At 38.0% G+C, this 21,613-nt stretch overlaps 1 protein-coding gene across 2 annotated transcripts in view; it reads left to right on the forward strand.

Moving 5' to 3' along the window:
- The first annotated feature begins 627 nt into the window (after positions 1–627).
- The window catches only part of FIGN (fidgetin, microtubule severing factor), a 129,674-nt gene continuing 108,688 nt past the window's right edge, over positions 628–21,613 (forward strand). Inside the window, exons 1-2 of one of the 2 annotated variants that reach the window (XM_082691244.1) lie at positions 629–1,175; positions 1,952–2,121. In XM_082691244.1, coding sequence (XP_082547370.1) covers positions 2,097–2,121 — 25 coding nt within the window. In that variant the 5' untranslated portion in view covers positions 629–1,175; positions 1,952–2,096. Of the gene's footprint in view, positions 1,176–1,951; positions 2,122–21,613 lie in introns of both variants that reach the window. The other variant, XM_082691245.1, reaches the window with a different exon arrangement.

Below are 21,613 nucleotides of genomic sequence, written 5' to 3' on the forward strand. Positions count from 1 at the left end.
GCCCGCACCGGGGGCCCCCAGGCGCTGCTTTCCCCGGCCCAAGCCGCCTGGGGGAGGTAGGGAGGGGAACCAGGGAAGCGCGAGAGTGGACCGCACACCTAGACACTTATGATTTTATTTATTCACAAGGAGGCGGGGGAGGCGAACCGGCTTAATTTGGATTTCCCCCCCGAAGTTGCCTCTTCTTAGCAGATAAAGTCGTTTTCTGGCTGGTGCTGGGGGCCCAGGGGAGAGTGCGGGTGAGGTTCTGGCTTCTCGGGGCCAGATCCTGTCCAGTGTGCGGAGTCTTGGGGGGTGGGGAAGGGTGGACTGGCCGCAGCTGTCGAGAGGGCCGGGAGCCCGCAGGGAGGGGCCCGCGGGCGCGAGAGCCGCGCAGCCCTGTCCCGGGCCCTCCCAGGCTGGCTGGGGCGCGCAGGGGCCGGCTGGTCACGCGTGGGAAAGAAAGGCCCCTTCCCCCCCACCACCACTTCCCCCCTCCACCCCAAGGCATTGCTCCCCTTTCCCCAGGCTGGGCCGCCCGGGAGTGCGGGCAGGGAGAGCTCCGCGTCCCTGCGCGCGTAATCATGACCTCGGGGCCCCCTCCGGGCCGCGTGAGCGCGTCGGCAAGGCTGGGCGGCCGCCGCGGCCCCGGCCGTGTAACATGACCCGAGCGGCTGGCCGGCCAGCGCGGCGCGGCCATTGAGCCCTCCCTGCCCATGAATCTCTGGCGCGTCTCTCGCTCGCTCGCCCGCTCGCCTCCCGCCTCCCTTTCTCCCCCTCCAGCTCCGCGGGCTCCGTGCGTCTCTCCCTCTCCCTCCCGGTCCTCCCGCTGCCCGTCTCTCTCCACTGCCCGCCTCTCGCCACTGCCTCCCGTCTTCTCTCCCTCTCCGCAGCCTCCGTCTCTTTCTCCCTCTCTCCTTTGAAAACTGATCTTTGGCTCTTAGTGTGAAAGTGATTTGAATTTGGCTCGGCGGCGCTCTGCGCCTGCGCCCAGCCTCTGGCATGCTGGCTCCTTCCAAGCAGCTGTTTTGGGTTTGAAATTCCAACATGGCAGAGGCTGCAGTCCGTCTTCCCTTCAAAAACTTGGAATGATTTCAAATCATAGGCACCTTCACTTAACCCTAGCTTCCATTCATCAGCAAACACGTCGAATCGATGCTACGCTAACCTATCGGGTTTTCGCTCCGCGCGTTCAGGTAAGAGGAGCTTCGTAGTTTTCTACCATCTGTTTAAATTTGTTTTTGTTTCTACTTGTTTTATTTTTTAAGAATATAAACAAATGCAAGACCCGTAATAAAAAGAGATCTTCCAGTAGTGCCGTAAACATTAAATTTAATTTGCATTCGCTTCTATTCTGTACGCCAACCTGCTGTCTAATTTTTCAGTACAAAGTAGCCCTGAAACATTATAATGCATATTTTTGCTGCTTAATCATTGTAACAATAGTATTGGATTAAGAGTTCGCGATAGCAAGAATCTCGTTTTCCGCTATATTGAGCTTAACTTATTACTATCTTTTTACTTCAAAAATAAAAAATATAAGAAAGCGGAGCCATAGGGTGGGGCTAGACTTTCTTCGGGAACTAACTTCTAAGTAAATAAGAAGTGTAAATAAGAATCTTGCACACACAAAAAGTTGAGGTTAAATTACAGTCTCGTGGCTGGGGGAACGTGAAAATGTCAGAAGATCGGTTGCAGAAAAATGTAAGCACATCATCTTGGAGGGGGTACAGCGTGGTGGGCGTATTGTTGGCAAGGAACGGGAGAGAAAGATGTATAATTTAATGGTATATACAATCCACTGATCCTATTACCGTCCTCCCCGGAGCTCTTGTTAGTTTCAATGGGAGTGAGTGAAATTGACATGGACTTGCATTCCTGGTCATGTGCTTTTTTTCCTTTCTTTCTTCTCCTGTGATCTGAGATCCCCTTTTTGTTGATGTTGCTTTCCCCCTTAATTATATGCATGTAGGTTAAATGAATACCTGACGAAAGGGCCCACGTTTCAAGGCAGTGACATTTGATAGCTGAGAGGAAAAGTGGCTTTAATGAAAAGCAACCTTTGGAATTCCTGCTTGTGAGAAATCCAATTCAGCTTTTTGTGCTGCCAGCAAGAAATGATCAGTAGCACCAGTGTTTATGGTATGTCAGTTTTGGAATTTACTTCCTTTGCATCTAAATAGGAAAGACAAATTAAATAGCATGATAAAAACCATTGAAGACTCTCCTTGGGAAGCAGACGCTCATGATATATAATTCCTTTAAATAGATATATGTATATTTTAATCTGTCAAAATGCTTGTTTGCTTTTGCTATCACTTGTTTATATTTCAGTTTTGATTAATAGATTACTGGAGTCCACTTTTGTCTGTTTTAGCGGTAATCCCAAAGTTGCATGTTACTAGTAATGCACTATATAACCACTGAAGTCAAATGGTATGTAAATTAGTTAAACTCAGTGTGGGGTTTTTTGGGGAGGAGGCTGGGTGGAGAGGGGAGAGGGCGGGAGTGTGGGGAAAGACTGCTTACTAATGAAAGTATATATAAATATATATATATGTATGTACACACACAAAATTGGATGAAAAATTTTTTTTTCTCAACCTATTAATGCAATTTGACTATCTGCTCTCTGGATGATTACACTTTGTGGAGTAATCAGTTCTTCTGAGTGTGTTTTTTTGGGTGAGTGAGCGAAGGGGTGTCTTTTACATAAAAATAAAAAAATATATATTTTGATTGCTTTAAGTCTTTAATGCCTTTTAAGAAACAGTGGTAGGTTTTTTTTTTTCCTTGCCATTCACTTGTCTGCCTGTCAGCGCTTTTTACTTTTAACCTGTGACAGAATTAAATAATCAAGCACTGAAATTGACTTTGTTTGAAATCGCTCTTTCCTCTTTCTTCACAAAAAAAAAAAAAAAAGGTCAGATAAATGGAGTGAGAGGGGGTTTTCAATAGCTCTTGTGACAGTGCCCTGTGTATACTTTATGATATTCAATTAAGACTAAGAGGGAACAACAACAAAAAGATGTTAAAAGTATTTTGCATAACCACAGGATATATCCACTTTATACTGGTTTGGGTTTTTGTTGTTTTTTGTGTGTGTGGGGGTTTTTTGTTTGTTTGTTTGTTTTGTTTTGTTTTTTGGGGGTACATTTACCCTACCACCATGCATTCACCCTGGAAAGAGAGAGAAGGAAAGGGAGAATGTGAAAGAAAGAAATAGCAGTGGGGCAAAGCTGCCAGGGGTCTGTAATGTGGCCGTGGTTACTGCTCTCTCATAACACAAATGTGAATACAAGGAAAGGCACTACTGGAGCCGCTGCGCGACACACACTTTTGGTTGGACTCTGGTGACTATTGAGCTAAACACACACTGCTCTCACACGATAGAAAAGGATTTGAATTTTGCATTTGGAACTTGTTGACTTTGAAGCGATCAATAAGAAGACTGTTTATTTTAGATGCACATAATTTGCCCTGAGAAATGTTTTAAGGAGGAGAGAGCACAGCTCTTTTTCCCCCGGAGCTGTTGGAGCGAATGGGATTGCCAGATGGGCGATTTCCCTCTGTGATGTTAAAGCTGTAATATATATTCAGAGCAGATTGGGCTGCTGCCTGTGATGAGGAGGATATTACATTTATAAATTTTAAATCGGAGCTCGGACAATGTGCTGAGAGCAGAAATTGGATGGTTTGACTGTTCACCGTATTGATACTTAAATGTGATTTCTAGGTAGTAGTAATAATAATCATTGCAATAATATGTAAAAAACATGTTGGGGTAGGCAATCATATAATTCATGACATTTAACAGCAGATTTAAGTGTGTAAATTGCCCCCTCCTCTGTCTCTGCTTACTATTAAATAATAGTCACATAATTTATTTCTCTGTGTTTAAATGCTTGTTGTGCAAATGACGGTCACTCAGGAGCCTTATCACACACTAGAATTCTGGGGAGGAAAAGTTTATATATATATTTATATTTGTATTCATATATATATATATATATATATATATATATATATAAGTAGACACTAGTGTATATGTATAAAATAGCATTAATGGTTCCTATTCTGTAATTCTATCACTCTGATTATTTTTAGATTTTGTTTGTCTCAAACGCGTGGCCTAAAGGAACCAGAACTACAAACCTAAAAGGCTGGAAAGTGGGCAAGTGCTCTCACTCTGGCAGCTCTGCTGTTGCAAATTAAAAGTGTGTTGTGGTCAGGAAATGAAAGCTACAATGTCTCTTTTGAACAAGTCGTTTATCAAGAGAAACATCTATCAGGGACTGCCTTGTCACATTGATTCTCTAAAAGTTAGGTCCGAGGTGGAAGCTGCTTTGATGTTTTTGATCCTAAATTTAATACAACAGAAAAAAAGCAAGGATATTATGACCAGAATAGATTAAAAAAAAATGTTTCCTGGAACCAACAAGATCTATTTATTAGTACTGTACTATGTGTGAAGTTTTTTGGACATAAGAGTTGAAAGGTTGAAGAGGAAACCCTAGCCTTTATAAACTGATGGTTGTTAAATATGTATTTATAGTATGTTCAGTTATAGCTGGCTTCTTGGTTCACATGGACATTTTGAAAATAGATCGTTTTAAAGGGAAAATTATTTGGAGAGGGTGTTTTGGAACAATATGCAGGGAATCAGAGTTTTCATTCATTCAAATTTTAAAGTTGCCTTCTTCTTTCATCCTCTCTTTTAGTTTTTATTGCTGTTTCCTCTCATTATTTTATGTGTGACATGTTAGTTTTTCTTTGGGAAAGAAACAGTTTTTCTGTAAAAGCCATTTCCCCAAACATGCTTGCTCACATCATCTTTATTGTTTATTAATTGTGCATGTAGATGGTTATCAGTGTAAACCACATGGACTCACTCAAGTCTTTTGGAATTCCAGCCTGAAAATATAGGTAGGTAACAAATAAACCATGCCATGTATTCTTGAATACGGCATATGTTGCATGCATTATTCAACTTTTAAAAGGTATTGTTAAGAAAATAACCAATTAAGAAAAATTTTTTTTGTGAAAGCAGTTAAAAGCAGCCTGCTTCAGTTTGGGAGGCAAAGATAGGAGAGAAGTGTTCCTTTGAAATAGTTTTTGGATACTTGTCTTATACTGCTGTTGGCTCCTTGCTCTTTCATATGGATCTCTCAGCAACTAGGCTGATAGACCACAAAGAGTGTGGTGAGAGTTTTGGGAAGTGTAATACTTGCTAATTAATCATGTCCGAAATGAAAGAATCATAGTAGGGTAATAAAATCTCATTGTTGTTTTCCTGGAAGAGAGTAAGACTTCTGTTTGGAAGCTGTATGTGTGAGTTGACTTGCTTTTTCTCGTCTCTTAAAAAAGACAGTTTATAGGGTCTCCTTACAATTATTTCAGGAACCATTTTTTGGGGGAGGGGGGACAGAATATTTTCTTTTTCCTGACTATACTGAATCAGTGATATTCTTGAAATTATCTCTGGTATCTACTGAGTGAAAACAGAGATTATTATTTTTTTTTCTCTAGTTACATTAAAGACTCCAGTAGCTGAGGTTCCAGTACTCAGTTGTGGGGTTTTTTGTTTGTTTGTTTGTTTTGTTTTGTTTTGTTTTCCATGAATAGAAAATCTTTTTGTTGTTTTTATTCATGTTAGGTAGGAACTTTGAAAACCTGTTTGTAGGCAGGTACTTCTGATAGACATATAAGAGAGCAGAAATTTTATTAATTACTCTTAGATAGTATAAGAGTATGACCACAGTGGAGAAAAGTAGTACTTCCAAGAATTGATAGAGAATATCTGTGTTATAACTTGGCATTTCTAAGATTGTTTAAGGTATTAGCTACTTGAAAAGACAAATGAGTGATATCACTAGAGGTAAATTCTTTTTCTCCTTAGCTTTGCTTGTTACCTTTTAGATTTTAATATTTTGCTTAGCTCATGCATGGGGACAGATTCCCGAAAGTTTATGTGTCTGCAACATTTTTCAGAATTTTCATCTCAAGGTGAAGACGGCTCTGCTAATGACTCCCTATTTTTGTCTGTGAATGTTTAGATGCCTTGAATGATTGCCTAATTAAGTAATCAGTTTTAATAGTCTGAAATCAGCAGAATTGCTAGGTGTATTTGAAACAATTCCAGGCTTTTATGATGTGTACTTTCCAGTTTGTTCTTAGAATCTTGCTTAATAGAAATGTTTGCTGTTTTGCCTTTTATCAGTATATTCTTAAGTACACATTTTGCATACTACTTTTATAAAGTACCACCTTTATTGTAGTGGGGCTAAAATTTAATTACCAGGAATTTAAACTGATTTATAAATTTTTGATTGGGAGAAATTGTTCTATAGACATTTGTGTGATATATTGACATATGCTACTGATCGATAAGACTTGATTAATCAGCATATCTGCTTTTTTATCTCAAGTCATTGAAAAGCCAGAATAAACAAATGGCACAGAAAGCAATGCAATTTTTTTCCTTCAATTAAAAAAAAAAATCTTATTATAATTGTCTCTTTCTTCGGGGGGCATATAAGGGCTAATGTTTCATTAAAATCAGTTGAACTTAGAAATTATTTGGGGTACTTCTACAAGTCCAAAAAATGCTTCCATCTTCAATTAACTCTCTCTCTCTCTCTCTCTCTCTCTCTCACACACACACACACACACACACACACACACAATTATAGCTAAATTTTTTGTCTATGAAAAATGAACACTTTTCAAAAACTGAAAACAAATGCTTATTTAGCAAGTGCTTTAAATCATGGTTGGAATTTGTAATTTTTTTCCTTTTCTTCGAAATGTGAATTTGTATCATTAACTTTTTCACTTAACTTATGGTAGAAATTTCAAGCGTAGCTGCTTGGACATGATTGCTGATTACTGATCTTTGGGGGTTTTTGGTCTTATCATTCAAATGGCAATTTTACTTGAAAGATGCTCCCTCCAAGAAATGCAGATAGTGGAAATAAGGAGTAGGCAAGAATACGGTGAAAATAAATTGTACTGATAAGTTTGCAGCAAATCAGAAGCAGGTGGGTTGCTGTTTCCTTCGGGCAGCCCCACGGATGCCTGCTCAGGACTCTGCCTCAGCACGGCACATGCTTCTGCTACCTGTTGATGGGAGCCTTAGGAGGGAGACTGAGGCGGCAGAAAAGATAGATGATCAGAAACCAACCAAACATCAGCTATCACATGGCACTTCCTGTTAATAATATTTACATATTTTATGCAACAAATCTGTTTGTTGTCTTGTTACTTGAGTATAGACACTTCTTAACATTGCATATGGTGGGCTGTTGTCTCCGGGTATTAGACGCAGGAAATTCAAATCAGAAGTCTTTATGTTAAATATATGTACAAATGGCTATGTTTGCTTATATTTGAGCCACTGTGACTTTCAGAGAACATTTATACTATTACTCTTCCAATTACTTTAGAGACCAATGCATTTAAAAAGTTGTACGTGTGGTTTATCCTGTGGAGGCCCAAGGTTAAACTTTTTTTTTTTTTTTTTTACCCTGTGACCTAGCTTAAGTATTCATATTTTTATGTGGGGAAAATCTTTCTTTTAGAAAGTATTTTTTTATAGCATTGGGACATTTGCTTCTTATTAGACTTTTGTTCTCATTTTCAGTCAAGAGTGGCTTTTATAAAAAGTTTATCAGCAATATTATAGCTTACAAAAAAGATTTTCTTACGGCAAAATATATAATGTAAAATACCGGTAAAATGTTTTCTTAGTATCAAAAACAACTTTACTCAGTTCCTCTCTTGAGTTTTGATTTCTGCTGGTAATGAATGTATTTACTCCACTCCACTTGTGGATGTATTGCTGGCAAGAGAACAGAAACTGCATTTTCTTCATCTACCAAAAAAAAAAGTCTTTCTTTTTTCCCAGATTCAAGTAATGTTTGCCTTATGTCAATTGGATGCTTTTTAAGCAACTGACAGTTGATTAAATGCCATAGTAAACTCATCTGAGAATGAATGACTTCTACTTTCCTGCTTTGGTTCCTGAGGAGGTATTATTCATGGAAACAGTAACCTTCAAAATAAAATTTTAAAAGTAGTGTAATGTGAAGCCATGGGTTTCCAGATGTAACCGTAAACTTTTGGCTATTCTTTTGATTTATTATCTGTACCATCAACACGCACTGTCACCTTCACCCAGGGCTGGCCACGTAATTTCTGGGGCTTGGTGCAAAAAATAAAATGTGGGGCACCTTGTTCAAAACTTATTAAAAATTCGAGACAGCCACAGCAGAGCAGTAAACCAAACACAGGGCCCTTGTGTGGGGGACCCTGAGGGTGTGTACAGGTCACAGGGCAATGAAGCTAGCCCTGCCTTCAGAACCCACAAACTTTTATCATTGAGGGCCAGCTCCATGCAAGTCACTGGGTTTCCTGCTTAAGGGACTGACTCTCCCACAGTTGTTCCCTGTGCCTCTGTCCAAAGAAACACTGATGGTCACTGAGTGAATCAATGGTAAATGGACCATTAGGTATCTTCTGCTCTTTCTGCACATGAATTAGTGTGACAGAAATATTTGCTTTTATCTCATGTTGCCCTTTGCCTGATGTGTGCTCCATGTATAGCCCATGAATTTCTGTACAGAGATTCTTAAAAGGAGCCCTGTGTTTTGTCATTGCTCGCAGGCAGGTACATACTTAAATATGTGCTCACAGGCTCAGAATGACTGGGGTGGATTTTAGTAAGGTGTGCAGGAAGAGCCTGAAAGTTTCTCTGTTGCTAGGTACCACCACCACCCTACCTGAGTGTCAAGCCCACAGTAAATAAGTATTTCTAAGGTAGAATCCGAAATCCTCTAAACATGTAGAAAATCCCGACCATTCAAAAATAAAAGCACAGCTCACTGAGTGCCATTCAGACACAAGGGGCCAACGCAAAAGTAATTACCTTGTTATAAGAGTAGCAGCATTGATATTTTGACATTAGAAAGTGGCATCGTGGCTCCATAAACACATGGTGACAGCTGTGTTAAAGGGGCACAATGACTCCTTCATGCAGGAACATTAACTGCAGTATGTTATATTCAAATTGTGAACTTGGTTTCTGAACCTGGGTTGAAATAGCCCCCTTTTCCCTTGAATAATATAGTCAGCAGGTAGGATTCCTTTCTCCTTGGGCTTGAACATTCTATGTCCAGGGGTGGACCAAACGTTTACACTCTTGCTTCCCAAGATACTTCTCAATGAGATCAAGCATCATATCGAGATACCTAAAACTAAATTTTGAAGTCAAGCGGCCTTTTCAAATCAAAACTGAGATACGATGGAATGTCCAGCAAGTAATGGATCTGAGTGCACTTGAAGTTGTACCATTTATTTTCAAAAGGTATTTCTCACATCAGATGACTCTGCCAGGAAAGGAAATATCAAAGACCTCGGAAAAGTAACTATTCTTTTCTATAATCCAAGACTGGGGTGAGGGTGGGGGGCTTTAAAGATATTTCTGAGGAAGAAAAAAAAATCGAACTTATTTTGAATGCCTTGTTAGACTTTGTGGAGAGAAATACTATATATGAGACCTTCTCAGAAGAGAAAGCTTTGCCCTGTGTAATAACAAGGCATTGCTCTCTCAGTTGATATGTGCTTTAATGAAAGGAGGCTTCAAAATAACTATTAGAACAGTGTCCTGTTTAATTATAAATTCACCCTGCAGTTTAGAAATTGTTTGCCTCAAAGGCATGATAAATTTGTAATATTTTGATAGGTGGTTAGCCACCAAGCACATTTTTTTTAGTGTTCCATAACTGATCTAGAAATTCTATAGTATAATTTAAATCAGAACCCTTCTCCCACCTTACTCCTAGCCTTTAGAGTGCTAGCTTTTCGCAATACGTGTTTGGCCTTGGGAAGGATTAAACAAGGAATCTGGGTAAATCTGTGGCAATATAGTGCATTGTTATGCCCCAAATAACTGTTTTATTTCCCTTTTATTCACTTTTCCCGTTCCATTTCAAATTGAAATTAAGACTGTAAACTCTTTCTCTTAGATCATATACCTGAATGATGCTAAATTATAAATCTTAATTAGGTATGACTCAGTGATTTTAATCTTACAAGATAATTATTCTGAATAGGATAAAAGGTTCCCTTCAGATTGAAAGCATTTTCATTACAAACCCCATTTAAGATCAAACAAAGACCATTAAACAAACAGAATACTGTTATTCTTTTAAGCCTAAGAGTTAATACTTTTGAGTTTAAGTTGTGAATGAGGAAATAAGAACATAGGTAGAGCTTTAGTGTTTGCAAACTCTAAGCGCTTTTGATAGATTTTACTGCTAGGAATTACATGGATGGAGAGGAATCTTTTAAATAAAAATTACAGTTTTGATTATCTAAATGGAATATGCTCTCGTGCATGTGCATAGATACATTTCTTTGTGAAGGTACTGATGTCAGGGACATTTTGGGTATTTCTTTATGAGTAATTAGGTTAACGGGGTTAGTTAGAAAATGTATCCTTTCCTGGAAAATGAAAAATTGCATTCAAGCAAAGGTAAAAGAGTAGAACATATTCATGACTTTAAGTACTTAAAAAGATATTTTATGAGTCATTTTTAAGAATAATATCCAATATGTAACTTGTTAAGAATAATAGCCATTTTTACTTTTTAAAGCATATCTATATTAAAACTGACTCTCCCTTCATGAGTCACAAATCTGGAGTCAACTTTAGGCCCAACTTAAAAACGATGGGGGTCTAATCCCCTGCCCGGATCGCAGTATCCTATGCCAGCAGTATTGGTGCAAAATTCTTTAAAGAGGGATTTTCGTTTGCATTATTCAGAAGATCAAGCCACATTTTTGAGGGGGAATACTGATCTGACCCAAATGGAGACTTTGGGACCCCGTATGACCTACATCTTTGTCTGACAAACTAGAAGGAGAAAATATCACCACCTTTGGAATTTTATATACCTACATGAACAGTACTCTTTCTTTCTATGGGAGGATTTTAAATGTACTAAGAATAAGGATTCCCTAATTGGAAAAATAGGCTTTAGGTAATGACAAGAGTATCAATCAACGAGTCATCAAAATGAATTTAGTTATGATGGTGGGATAGTGGCACTAAAGATTCTTACGCAGAAGTGGATGTTGAGACTGAGCTAAGTGTCTCTTGAGAAAGAAAAATTCTGCACATTTGCAGGATTCCTTTGGGGATTTTTTTTTTTTTTTTTAACAGGAGTGTGAAATCTTTATCAATAACATTTAAGCATTTAAAGTATTAGGAAAAAATTCTACTGTTGGAAGATATTTATTATACCTTTGTCCTTTTAAGAAGTCCTCAGTGAACTCATACAATTCATTAATGGTTGTTTTGCTTGTTTGTTCTATTTTTGTGTCGTTTTATTCTGTTTTAAGATCAAAGTAAAAAAACCTTAATGGGAAACTATTTTGTACTGTTTGTCTTTAGAAGTACCTACTGAGAACACTACACAACATGTGGCATAGTTTGCTTATAACGATGGACAAAAATCCACAATTCTACCCCAATATAATTCTGTTTCTCTGGAATGGACCTTACTCTACAAAATGCCACTATTCCTAAACTTTCATATGGTAGGTGTTGCCGATGTATCATTGTAATGCACATGTGTTCCTAAACATGTATCTTTTTTGTGTTCATCTATAATTTCTAACAGCTAACTGTGCAGGTGTCTTTGTGCTGGGGTCAGGGAGAGCAAGGTTTTCTACCTACCTTGCTATTTGCAGACATGCTGGGAACCGTGCTGTCTCCTCCATCTTTCCGCTGCTGGGACCCAGTTTTACTCATACCCGAGTACCGTTTTGATGAGCTGGGTTTTCGTTTTGTTTTTCTTTTTGTTTTTTAGTATTTATCTGTAGGGTGGTGCTTATTTGATCATCTGGAAAATCAAATTTCACTTGAGCTGCTAGAATATGATATTTACGCCATGAGGAGGTAGTTTGAATTAATTAAGAGGATATTGAGCTGTGTAGTGGGAAGAAGTATAAATGCATTTTTTGGCAGGGACACCAGGTGAAAGACAACTTGTAGGAATGGGGAAGTAGTTAGAAGGAAATAAATTAGGGAAGTTGTTGAGGAAAGCGAAGGGTGATGATGCTCTTCACATGATGGTTTCTAAAAATGATACTGGCAATTTTAAAAAATCAAATCCTAATATAATTATGTGAAAAAACTGATTATTTATTAAGAATTAGTGAAGTGTACAGTAAATAGCATGAAGCTATCACACTCCCCTTTTTAAAAATGACACATTCTATATCAAATCTTGAATATATGGGATTTGTGATCATACAAATTAAAAGAGCTATTGCTCCCTCTTTTCTTCTCATAATTTGAAAAAGTGTGAAAATTATACATGCCTCTCAGGATGATTCATGTTACTCTTAAACTCTTTTTTCTCCCTCAACATACTCAATTTGACTAGACCACAAGTGAGATTACAGAAGAAAAGCCATTGAGGATTGGGGTATATCTTTTTTTAAGGCTTCTTTGGAAAATAATGCATTTGTTGCCACTATTAGAGTTCAAACCATTAAGGTAGATGTATGATTTGATTTGCTTTGAGCAAAGTTTAATGAGAAATTTTGGGTCTACTCTGCATGCTAGCTGTACTTCAGTGTCCAAAGTAAAACAAACCAAGCAACCTGCTAAAGTTACCTCAGACCAGTTAAATGGAAGTTTAGAGGATGCCCAGTTTCTTTTAAGCTCCCCCAATGAATCGGATATAAAGTTGGGATTAAGAACCTCGTCTCTAAACCAAAACTTTATGCATTTCATGAGATCCTAAATTTTCTCTACTCGAAAATATTATTCCTGTTTGAAGACAATTAGAGATACCCATTCAGAATTTAAATATACTGATGATATATGTACTAGAGTTAGTTCACTATCTGGCAAAGTTCAACAGCAATCTATGAAAAATTTTAAGAACATTGCCGCCACCCTAGCAGGAGTACCTCAGGAAAGTGAAAGTGGTGAAGAAAAGCGTCAGCAAAAGCTAAGACTCTATTGTATTTGTGACCCTGGGCAAGTCACTCAACCTTTTTGAGCCTCTTTACTTTTTTATAGGAGAGTTGATCCGATGACTCTAAAGATTTTTTCCAATTCTATTTAATCTGTGACTGCTTGGTCATGGACTAGTATAAGCTTGAGTAAGTTGATACCTTGCTGGTGGTCAGTGGCTGATGAAAAAGATTTTTTTGTTTCTCTTTAAGAAACTAAAGAAATTGTCTTGGAAACAATGAAGGAAATTCAAGGACCATTTATCATTTCGTTAAACCCTTCAAGGGGGATGGTAACCATTCATTAAATATGCTTACTAATTGGTTGCAAGCAAATATGTCAGCGATTCTACTATCTTGAGAGTTGATGAGTATTAGTTAGCCAGTGCTTTTTCCCTGTAAGAGATATAAATAGACTGCAAAGCAGATTAAGCAGTAGCAGAGTTAGGCCCTTCAAATCCTTTTAAAATATGTATATAAATTACAGTTCAGTATGAAGTTTGGATCTTTATCGAAAGGGAAGCAATTCTATCTTTGTTCTGCTTTGTGTCTAGTTAGTCTTTATTCCTCCTCTTTTTAACTCCCTGGAATGCTCTTTTCCACCTGTTGAAATCCTACCAGGACTTTGACATCTAACTTAGTGTTGCATCATCTGTGAAAACTTCCTTGAACCACCCTAACCGGGATCCATTTCAGTAACTACTTGATATTCCCTAAGCGCTGTTTAAAAAAAAATCTTCTTTTGATCATTTGCCATCATCTCTTCTCTACTGTAGATTGCAAGGCATTTGTGTTTCTCATTTATGAACCTGTAAACTTCTTGTGATCAGAGCACATCTAATTCATTTTTTATTTTTAATCTTCTCAACATGCCTGTACGGTGCAAGACCTGTAATAGGTGTCCAATAACTATTTGGTGAATTGAATTGATAAAAGCATAGGAGACTATCACTTGGTTAATCTTTTATTAATCTTACTTAAAAAAATTGGAAGATACTTTTAAAAAATATTTAAACAACAGATATATTAAACTTGCATATTTCATTTTAAAAAGTAAAATTTCTATATTCTTCATGTAAGTTAATTACCAAGGAAAGACTTCATGATCCTGAAAAATAGTTTTATAATTAATTATATGCCTAGAAAGGAGTTTACCATCATTTATTCAGTTTTCATGTATCGGGAGAGAAGAGCGTTTATTTTATAAAAATAGAACATTCTAATAATACCTTGAAAAATCTTACAGAACAAAACTGCATAGCCTGTTTTGATTATAAAGTAGTAACAAATGGCTTCAAATCTTTCTACATCTTTTTTTTTCCCTTGTGTGTGTGCAGTCCAAAAAAAAAAAAAATGAGGCTACTGAATCATAAAATACTAGACCAGGAGACTTCCAAATCAGCTTCTTGCCAAAATAGGGTTATTCAGCCTTGGTTGAACATAGAAAATCAGCACCTCTGAGACATTTCATTCTATTTTGTCTTTTCTCTGATAAATAAGCAGTGTGCAGATCTGTGCCCCAGCAGCACTTAAAAGAGATTTCCTTGGGACTACATGGTATTAGGGTGCTATGATGTGAGATGCAAACTAGTTCATCTGCATTTGATAGGAGACTTTCCTTGGTTCTGCAGTTTGTGAATGTCTTTGGTTAACATTTTATTTAATTGGCATATTTTTGTTTTATATTTCAATAGTGTCTGACACTGTTACTTTATGTTGTACTAAATACTGGGTAGTAAGCAATTTAGCAGGGTTTACACCCAATGACCTTGTCTTCTGGTGGTTCCTCTGCACTACCGGTCAGGTTTGTGTGCTTATGAAGGGTCATTTTCTTCCTCAAAGCTGTCACTAATGTTAAAACAAATGGCATTGCAAAATTTTCTAAGGTAAGCTCAATTTGATCAAAGTGTTGAAATGGTAGTGAGTTAGTCAGTAGTATTTTACAAAATTTTTATTTTATATTTGTGTATTTTGATCCTGAAGATGGATGTACCAGAGAAAAGAACTCTTTCACCGTGCTTTGTGAAAGAAATCAGAAAAAAAATAATAACCCCCTCCCCAAAAAAACCCCAAAAAACAAACAAACAAAAAATGCCAACCAAACAAAAAATCCCAAAGGATCTATTGTCATTCTTTTAGAAACACAATTTTACCAAGGCAACCTATAACCTTGACTGGAAGCTCACTAGTTTTCTTTTAATTTGGGTTTTTCAGATCTGGAAAGTTCTAGATGTTATCTTACCACTTCATGCTGAAATCTAGGTTGATCTCATACACTCCATATAGAAGAAATGTCTGCAGTGCTAATTGTTGAACCTGGATTATGACAAATAAATGCCATTAAGTGAGCTACAGTAGACGAATATTGCTTAGTTAATTGCATGAAAACACTGCATCTTCAGCAGAGAGCTTCAGTAGTATAGAAGGATAGGACATTGTAGGTAGAAAAAGAGAGATTTTGAAACATACCAAAAGCTTTTTCGCAGTTGACTAAAATAATATGTTTAGTTCCTTTGTTAAATCAGCTCTTCTGGTGTTCTGGAAACCATTCAATAAACTAAGCAAATTAAAATTGTTAAAGTCCATGAGAGTGAGAGTAACAATTATGAACTAAAAATCCTTGCAGTGGTAGTTTTGCAAAAACCAAACTAAATCAAGGGAAGATTTAAAAGACATAGCTGCATAGCTTAGGGGCGCCTGGGTGGCTCAGTTGGTTAAGTGTCTGCGTTTGGCTCAGGTCATGATCCCAGGGTCATGGGATCGAATCCCGCATCTGGCTCCTTGCTCAGTGGGGATCCTGCTTCTCCCTCTCTCTCTGCCTCTCCCCCTGCTTGTGCACGCACACTCTCTCTCTGTCAGATAGATAAATAAATAAATAATAAAAATAAAAAATAAAAGACGTAGCTTAAAATTCTGCCATGTTTATGTTCAGGAAGTTGTGGGGTTTTAAGCTAACTAAATAAAAATATCCATGCAGATCTTTTGTGCCTCAAATGTCAGCCTTTTTTCCTTTAGTCCTCCCAGAGGAAAACTGGGTGATTTCCCAGAGACTGTAGTAATGTAAGTTGGTAACCACAAAATAAGAGCCTTGATTAAAAGTTAGTGGTCAATTGTTGTACTCTTTTTTTGAGGGGGAGGGGATGTTCCTCAGAAGCTTAGTTGAAAGTTGTTGTTAACTGATTTTTTTTATTAGGCCTAGACGTGACAATTCTTGAAGAATACCAAGGAGGCTATATTTGTCCTCTTGGCTTAAACCTAAAATGAAACGTAAAATTATTTCAAGTGAGCACAGCTCTGTGTGTGTGTGTGTGTGTGTGTGTGTGTATGTGTGTGTGTTTATATTCAGTAGAGCAACTAGGAAACATGACAGCACTTACAGCTCTTTTCATTCTGAGTGGCCGGTTGGTAGCTCCATTCAGACACCATCGAAGTGAGCCAATTTAAATCTCACTCCAGATTCTTGACTAAGTAGCCCAGATCTATCTGGGAGGTGGCACTTACTTGTCCCTTGGGGGATATATTTGGCACGATACTCATTCGAAGATTCAGTAAACAGGGTTTATGAGGAATTAGTTAAAACTGAAATTGCAAATGGATAATGAAGTATAGTGTACCCTCAAATGGCTTGAATATATTTGTCATGGGTGCACGAAGAGAATTTTTTAAATGGGTTATTTTAATTAGAGTAAAAACCAATCACAAATCAGCCACTTAAAATTTGCCTTCCTGCAAGGATCATTTTCTTTGAGCGACTGACCACGCCTTCTTCCGGCCCCGTCTTTGTCCAGGGTTTGGTGTAGTCATGCACATGTCCTTGAAGAAATGTAGCATCTTTCACGAGATTTTTGTGCAAGTGAAATCAGATACCAGTTTTTATTGCAGAACCCAGCCTACAAATGTTTCTCTTTAAAGACATTTTTAATAGAAACCGTAAGGTATAAATCATTTAAGCAATTACCTGGACATTGTGGAAATGGGGCTTGGCTTGTTCTGTAGCCCCAGATGTTTCCAGATTCCAGTAATAACCCGGTCCAGATATTTACAGCTTAATTTTCTGTGCATGTGCACTTGTCCACAAATGGCTCCTATTTCCCATTTTCTGTTGGACAACTGGGCCACTTAGAGGTAAAGAAAGTGATTTCAGCTTGGGTGATGACAAACATTAATGGTTATAATAAGTTGTTTCTAGAAACTTTGATCACTTAAAAAAATGGAGAGGCTAAATCTTAGAGGATTTTATACTAAGAAATAAAATAAATTATTCAAATGGCATTTTCCTTTATGGATGGGGATGGAGTGAATAGCCTCCCCTCATTCCTCAAAATTATATTTAGCTTTGATATACTGTGTGATAAAAGTGATTTTTTTTTTAATGCGTCTTCTGGCACTGGTTGGGTTATCACGCAGGCTGCTAGTTTTCCTTGCATTACTTACTATTCCACAGTTTTTCATGTTCTGACTAGAAACTAAACAAATGGAAAATAATGATTGGAAACCATCTGCTGTGCAGAAATTTCACATATAGCAGTTAACTCTATTTTATAAAACAAGACCAAATGAGTGGATTACACTGTTGCAAGTAAATAGCAACATGCCGAAGAGCTTCCTTTGGACAAAGCAAGAGTACGGGCAGCTAGCATTTCATTATGGAAAGTCAGTTGGTTGGGCTGTGGGACTAGATGTGCCCAGGCATTTATGTGTGTGCTTGTGAATGTGTGTGTCCATGGGCGAACAGCGTAGATGAAGGGAGCGGGTCTTTCCTCTCTACCTGTTCCTTGTGTCTCCATCCTTGTCCCCATAATTCCAATCAAGTGAGTCAGAGTATTGTAGATGCAAATAAAATTATTTCATCACATCATCCCAGATCTCTCTATTTGCTTAAAACATAAAGCCAAAATTCATTAAGCCACATAGAATAAAGATGTGTGAAAATACAGGGGCTTGGAATACTGGTTGCCAAAGCTGTACAAATTATGACTTGTGGCTAGCCAAGTTAGCTTTAAATCAGTCTCTGGTCTTATCCTCTACCTGAAGAATACCTTAACTGCAAATTAGATTGAGTATATGTCCAAGAGATACTGATGGGCAACGACTATTCATATAGTTGCTACTGAAATACAGGTGTTGCATTAAGGGAAGACATGCATGAGAACAGACAGACATAAGTGGTCCCAAAGAATTTATACAGATGGACCAGGTAAGTCCTGGTTTTATAGTTGTCCATATAATCAATCGATCGATTTCTCTCTCCTTCCCCCCTCCTTGCTCTAAAATCTGTTTAATATGTCAATATAGTTAGTTACTCAAAACACACATATTCTCTCCTTCCCTTGTTTGATCCTGAGATTTTGCCATAGAGCAAGAAAAGTTGTTTAAAATGGGCAGTATATTGAGTTCAAAGGACCCATACAGTTCATAAATTCTCTGGTGTCTACTGGATTTTTCATCAGGGAGACTTCCAATAAAAATGATCTATTTTAGAAATAATATTGTTTAGTAGGTTGAAATGTGGTGTAATAAAATTAGACCTTCAGTCTTCTAAAGTTACTACTTAGATGGCACCCTTGGGATGGTAAAATGGCTGTATAAGCAGATGAATCAGACAGTTCCACTGATGGGAACATTTGTCAGTCTCTGTTACAGATATAATATATTCTTATATCTGTAATCCTGACACTGTTACATCCAAATGAAATCAACATGAGGTTGTCATCTTTAAGCAAATATGTTAAGTGTTGTCTTTTGTGCTTTGGATTTGAAAGAAAGGGGCCCAGGGGAGACAGCATCATGCAAATGGAACAAATCCCATTTCTTCTGAGCGGTGCTGTTTTTCCCCTCCATGGCAGCTGGCTGTGTTATCTTTGTGTGTTTCTCTGAGTGCTGACAATTCTTTCAGTGATCTAAGTTAGGGCACATTAGAAAGTGGAAGCAGCTGTCTGTCGCTATACTGAGAGACGTGTTTGCTCTACTGCAAAGATGAAGGACCATGAATCCTTGACACACTCCCCCCCCTCCCCCCTGTACTTTCCAACATGATCAACATTCAGACGCACAGATTGTCTGCTTGGACAGTTTTTTGTTCTGACTGACAGCATCTGGCATAGACAAATTTAAAAATACATAGCATGCCATGCTTGGAATGGGAACATCCCTTCTTTATTAATCTTCTCATTTAAACCATTCATTTACATTTCAAGAAAGGTTACAGCTTGATATGGTTGAAATGTTGATTTTTAAATGAATAACCTAATGAAATGTCTTGAATGAGTACCAAGCAGCTACTGTTCATTAAAAATTACACCCGATTAACACGGCCTTGAAAGCCTGAGAGGAAAGGGATTTCTTATTGTTTTAATCCACAATGCTATCCAGTGTTTACCTTTCTGGCACAAAGCGAATAGAAATGATGCCTGTACTCGCAACACTTCTGATACTGAACACAACTATGATATCACCCTTAAGCCGACAAAACACTTGGCCTTGTTTAATCAGCTTTCCTTCCCTCTGAAAACCCCCAAAGGTGTTAAGAAAAATTTTAAACATCACCAAAATATGCCTCTGTCAGGTCTCCTCTCTCTCTCCATGTCCCACCCCTCCCCCACCCCCAAAATACTATGTCTCTGTGTCCAAAGCCCAGGGGGGAGGGGTGGGGGAAAGGAAAGCTTATATGTTTTCAGATGGAAAAGTGGTAGCAAATGCTTTTCGATTAAACATTCCTTCTGACCCCACGTTGGAGGATATATATTTATTTGTCGGCATTACTTTAGTAATAAAACATAACAGTGCAAAAATTGCTCTCTTTCTCTGCCTCACGTCACCTCCGACACACTCACATTTCTTATCCATTTTCAATTGCACAGCCAACCTCAGCAACATGCTTGTCTGGCATTTATGTAAAAATAATATGAAAATTGGCCCTATCAGTCCGTCTGTGGACTTCGAGTCCAGGGGTGGGGGCGGGAGGGGAGAAGGAGCATCCTCCTTTTATTACACATTGTAGACTTTTCCTCTCACCAAGAATTTCAGCCAGGACCACTCAGCTGCAGGTGTGGCCACAGTAGTTGTGAGAGGTGTTTGGAGGGGGGTAGTGCAGAATGATAACCGAAAAAGAAACTGTTCAAGGGCTAGGTAGTGATATGTGAAGCAAGTGTGCTGGTTAACTTGGAAAAAGAGGCTTCAGAGGGAGGTTCAATTAACAGTTGTAGGCAGAAGAGGTGATGTATTTCTTCAGCACGTGTAAGAGGTCATTTGCTTTAGGATACATTTTGACGAATTTCAGAGAGAAGTAGATGCTGAAATAAAAATGAAGACAGATTACAGCTTCATATCAAAGGTACTTTTACATTCTTGAGTATGAGAGGGGAAAATGGCGCATTTTTATCCCATGGGTTATATATTATTTTTAAATGTTGCTAATTTGTGTATTGTGTACTTTTTTTTTTTTTTTTCATTTAAACAAACTAAATCTTGGAAACTAACAATATCTTTGAATCTGGAATCAGCTTATCCCTCTACCCCACAACCCATATCCGGGCTCTGGAAATTTAGGGTGGACACTGTTTGGTTGCTATTTTTCTTTTCCTCTCTTTCTTCCCTTCCTTCCCTCTTTCCCCCTTTCTTTCCTTTTTCAAGAAGCTAATGGCAGAGAATCAAATCCGAGTAGATCTAGTTCCAGCATTTTGATTGCCAGTAAATATTTTATAATCAACGTTTTAAATATAAATTACTTAGTTTGTTATTTTCCATTTTGATTTTTTTTTAATGACTAGGTTTTCAAGGTAGTGCCAATGTGCATCTGTAAGCAAACTGGGAATGGGTTAGAGAACACAATTCCCTCGTGTAAAAAGCCAGGTTTAGCAGTAATGCTTTTAATCTGGACTTGTAGAGGATTCAGGAGCATCCATAGATCTGCTCCAGTAATTACCATACCCCAAGTGGCACGGGAAGAGACATTTGCCTAAAAACTTGATGTCTTCATTACGCTGTTTACATTTTAATTAGAAACATGAAAATTACTGATTCATACAGGCAACTATAGTTTAAGTGGTTTCGTTCACCATCCAATAAATCAAAAAAAAAAAAACAGTTGGCATAAATAGTTTACTAGGAATCATTCGTGGGAATAATGTGTTGGCACTATAAGCTGCTTAAAATATGTTTTTATTTTACCAGAGGTAGAATTTGCATATAAATTAGAGAATGGCATTTTAAGTTGACAGTCATTTATGCACGATACCACCCACATGCACATACAGATATGGCTGTGTGGATATACTTTCTATGAGTTTAGAAGGTTTTGCCGTATCGTGGTGGTGGAGATACACTGAGTCTGGTCTGTGAGTTTTTAAAATGCATGTCCTCTCTTAAAGTCCATTCAGAAGTGCTGTGGGTGTTCTAAATATGCAAAGCCACACACACATCTTTTATCTCTTGGGCAATATCAACTCGCAATAGGAAAGATGTTTATTTCTTGTATGTTCCGGGTATGTCTCAAGAAAGAGCTGCTGTTGCACTTGCTCATTCATTCCCTCTTTCCTTTTCTCCCATTCCCCCCTAACTTTTGCATGTACCTGTCGGTGCGGCTGCCCTAAAACCACTTTCCACT

This window comes from Mustela nivalis (assembly GCF_964662115.1).
Source record: "Mustela nivalis genome assembly, chromosome: 11".
NCBI classification, from domain to species: Eukaryota; Metazoa; Chordata; class Mammalia; order Carnivora; family Mustelidae; genus Mustela; species Mustela nivalis.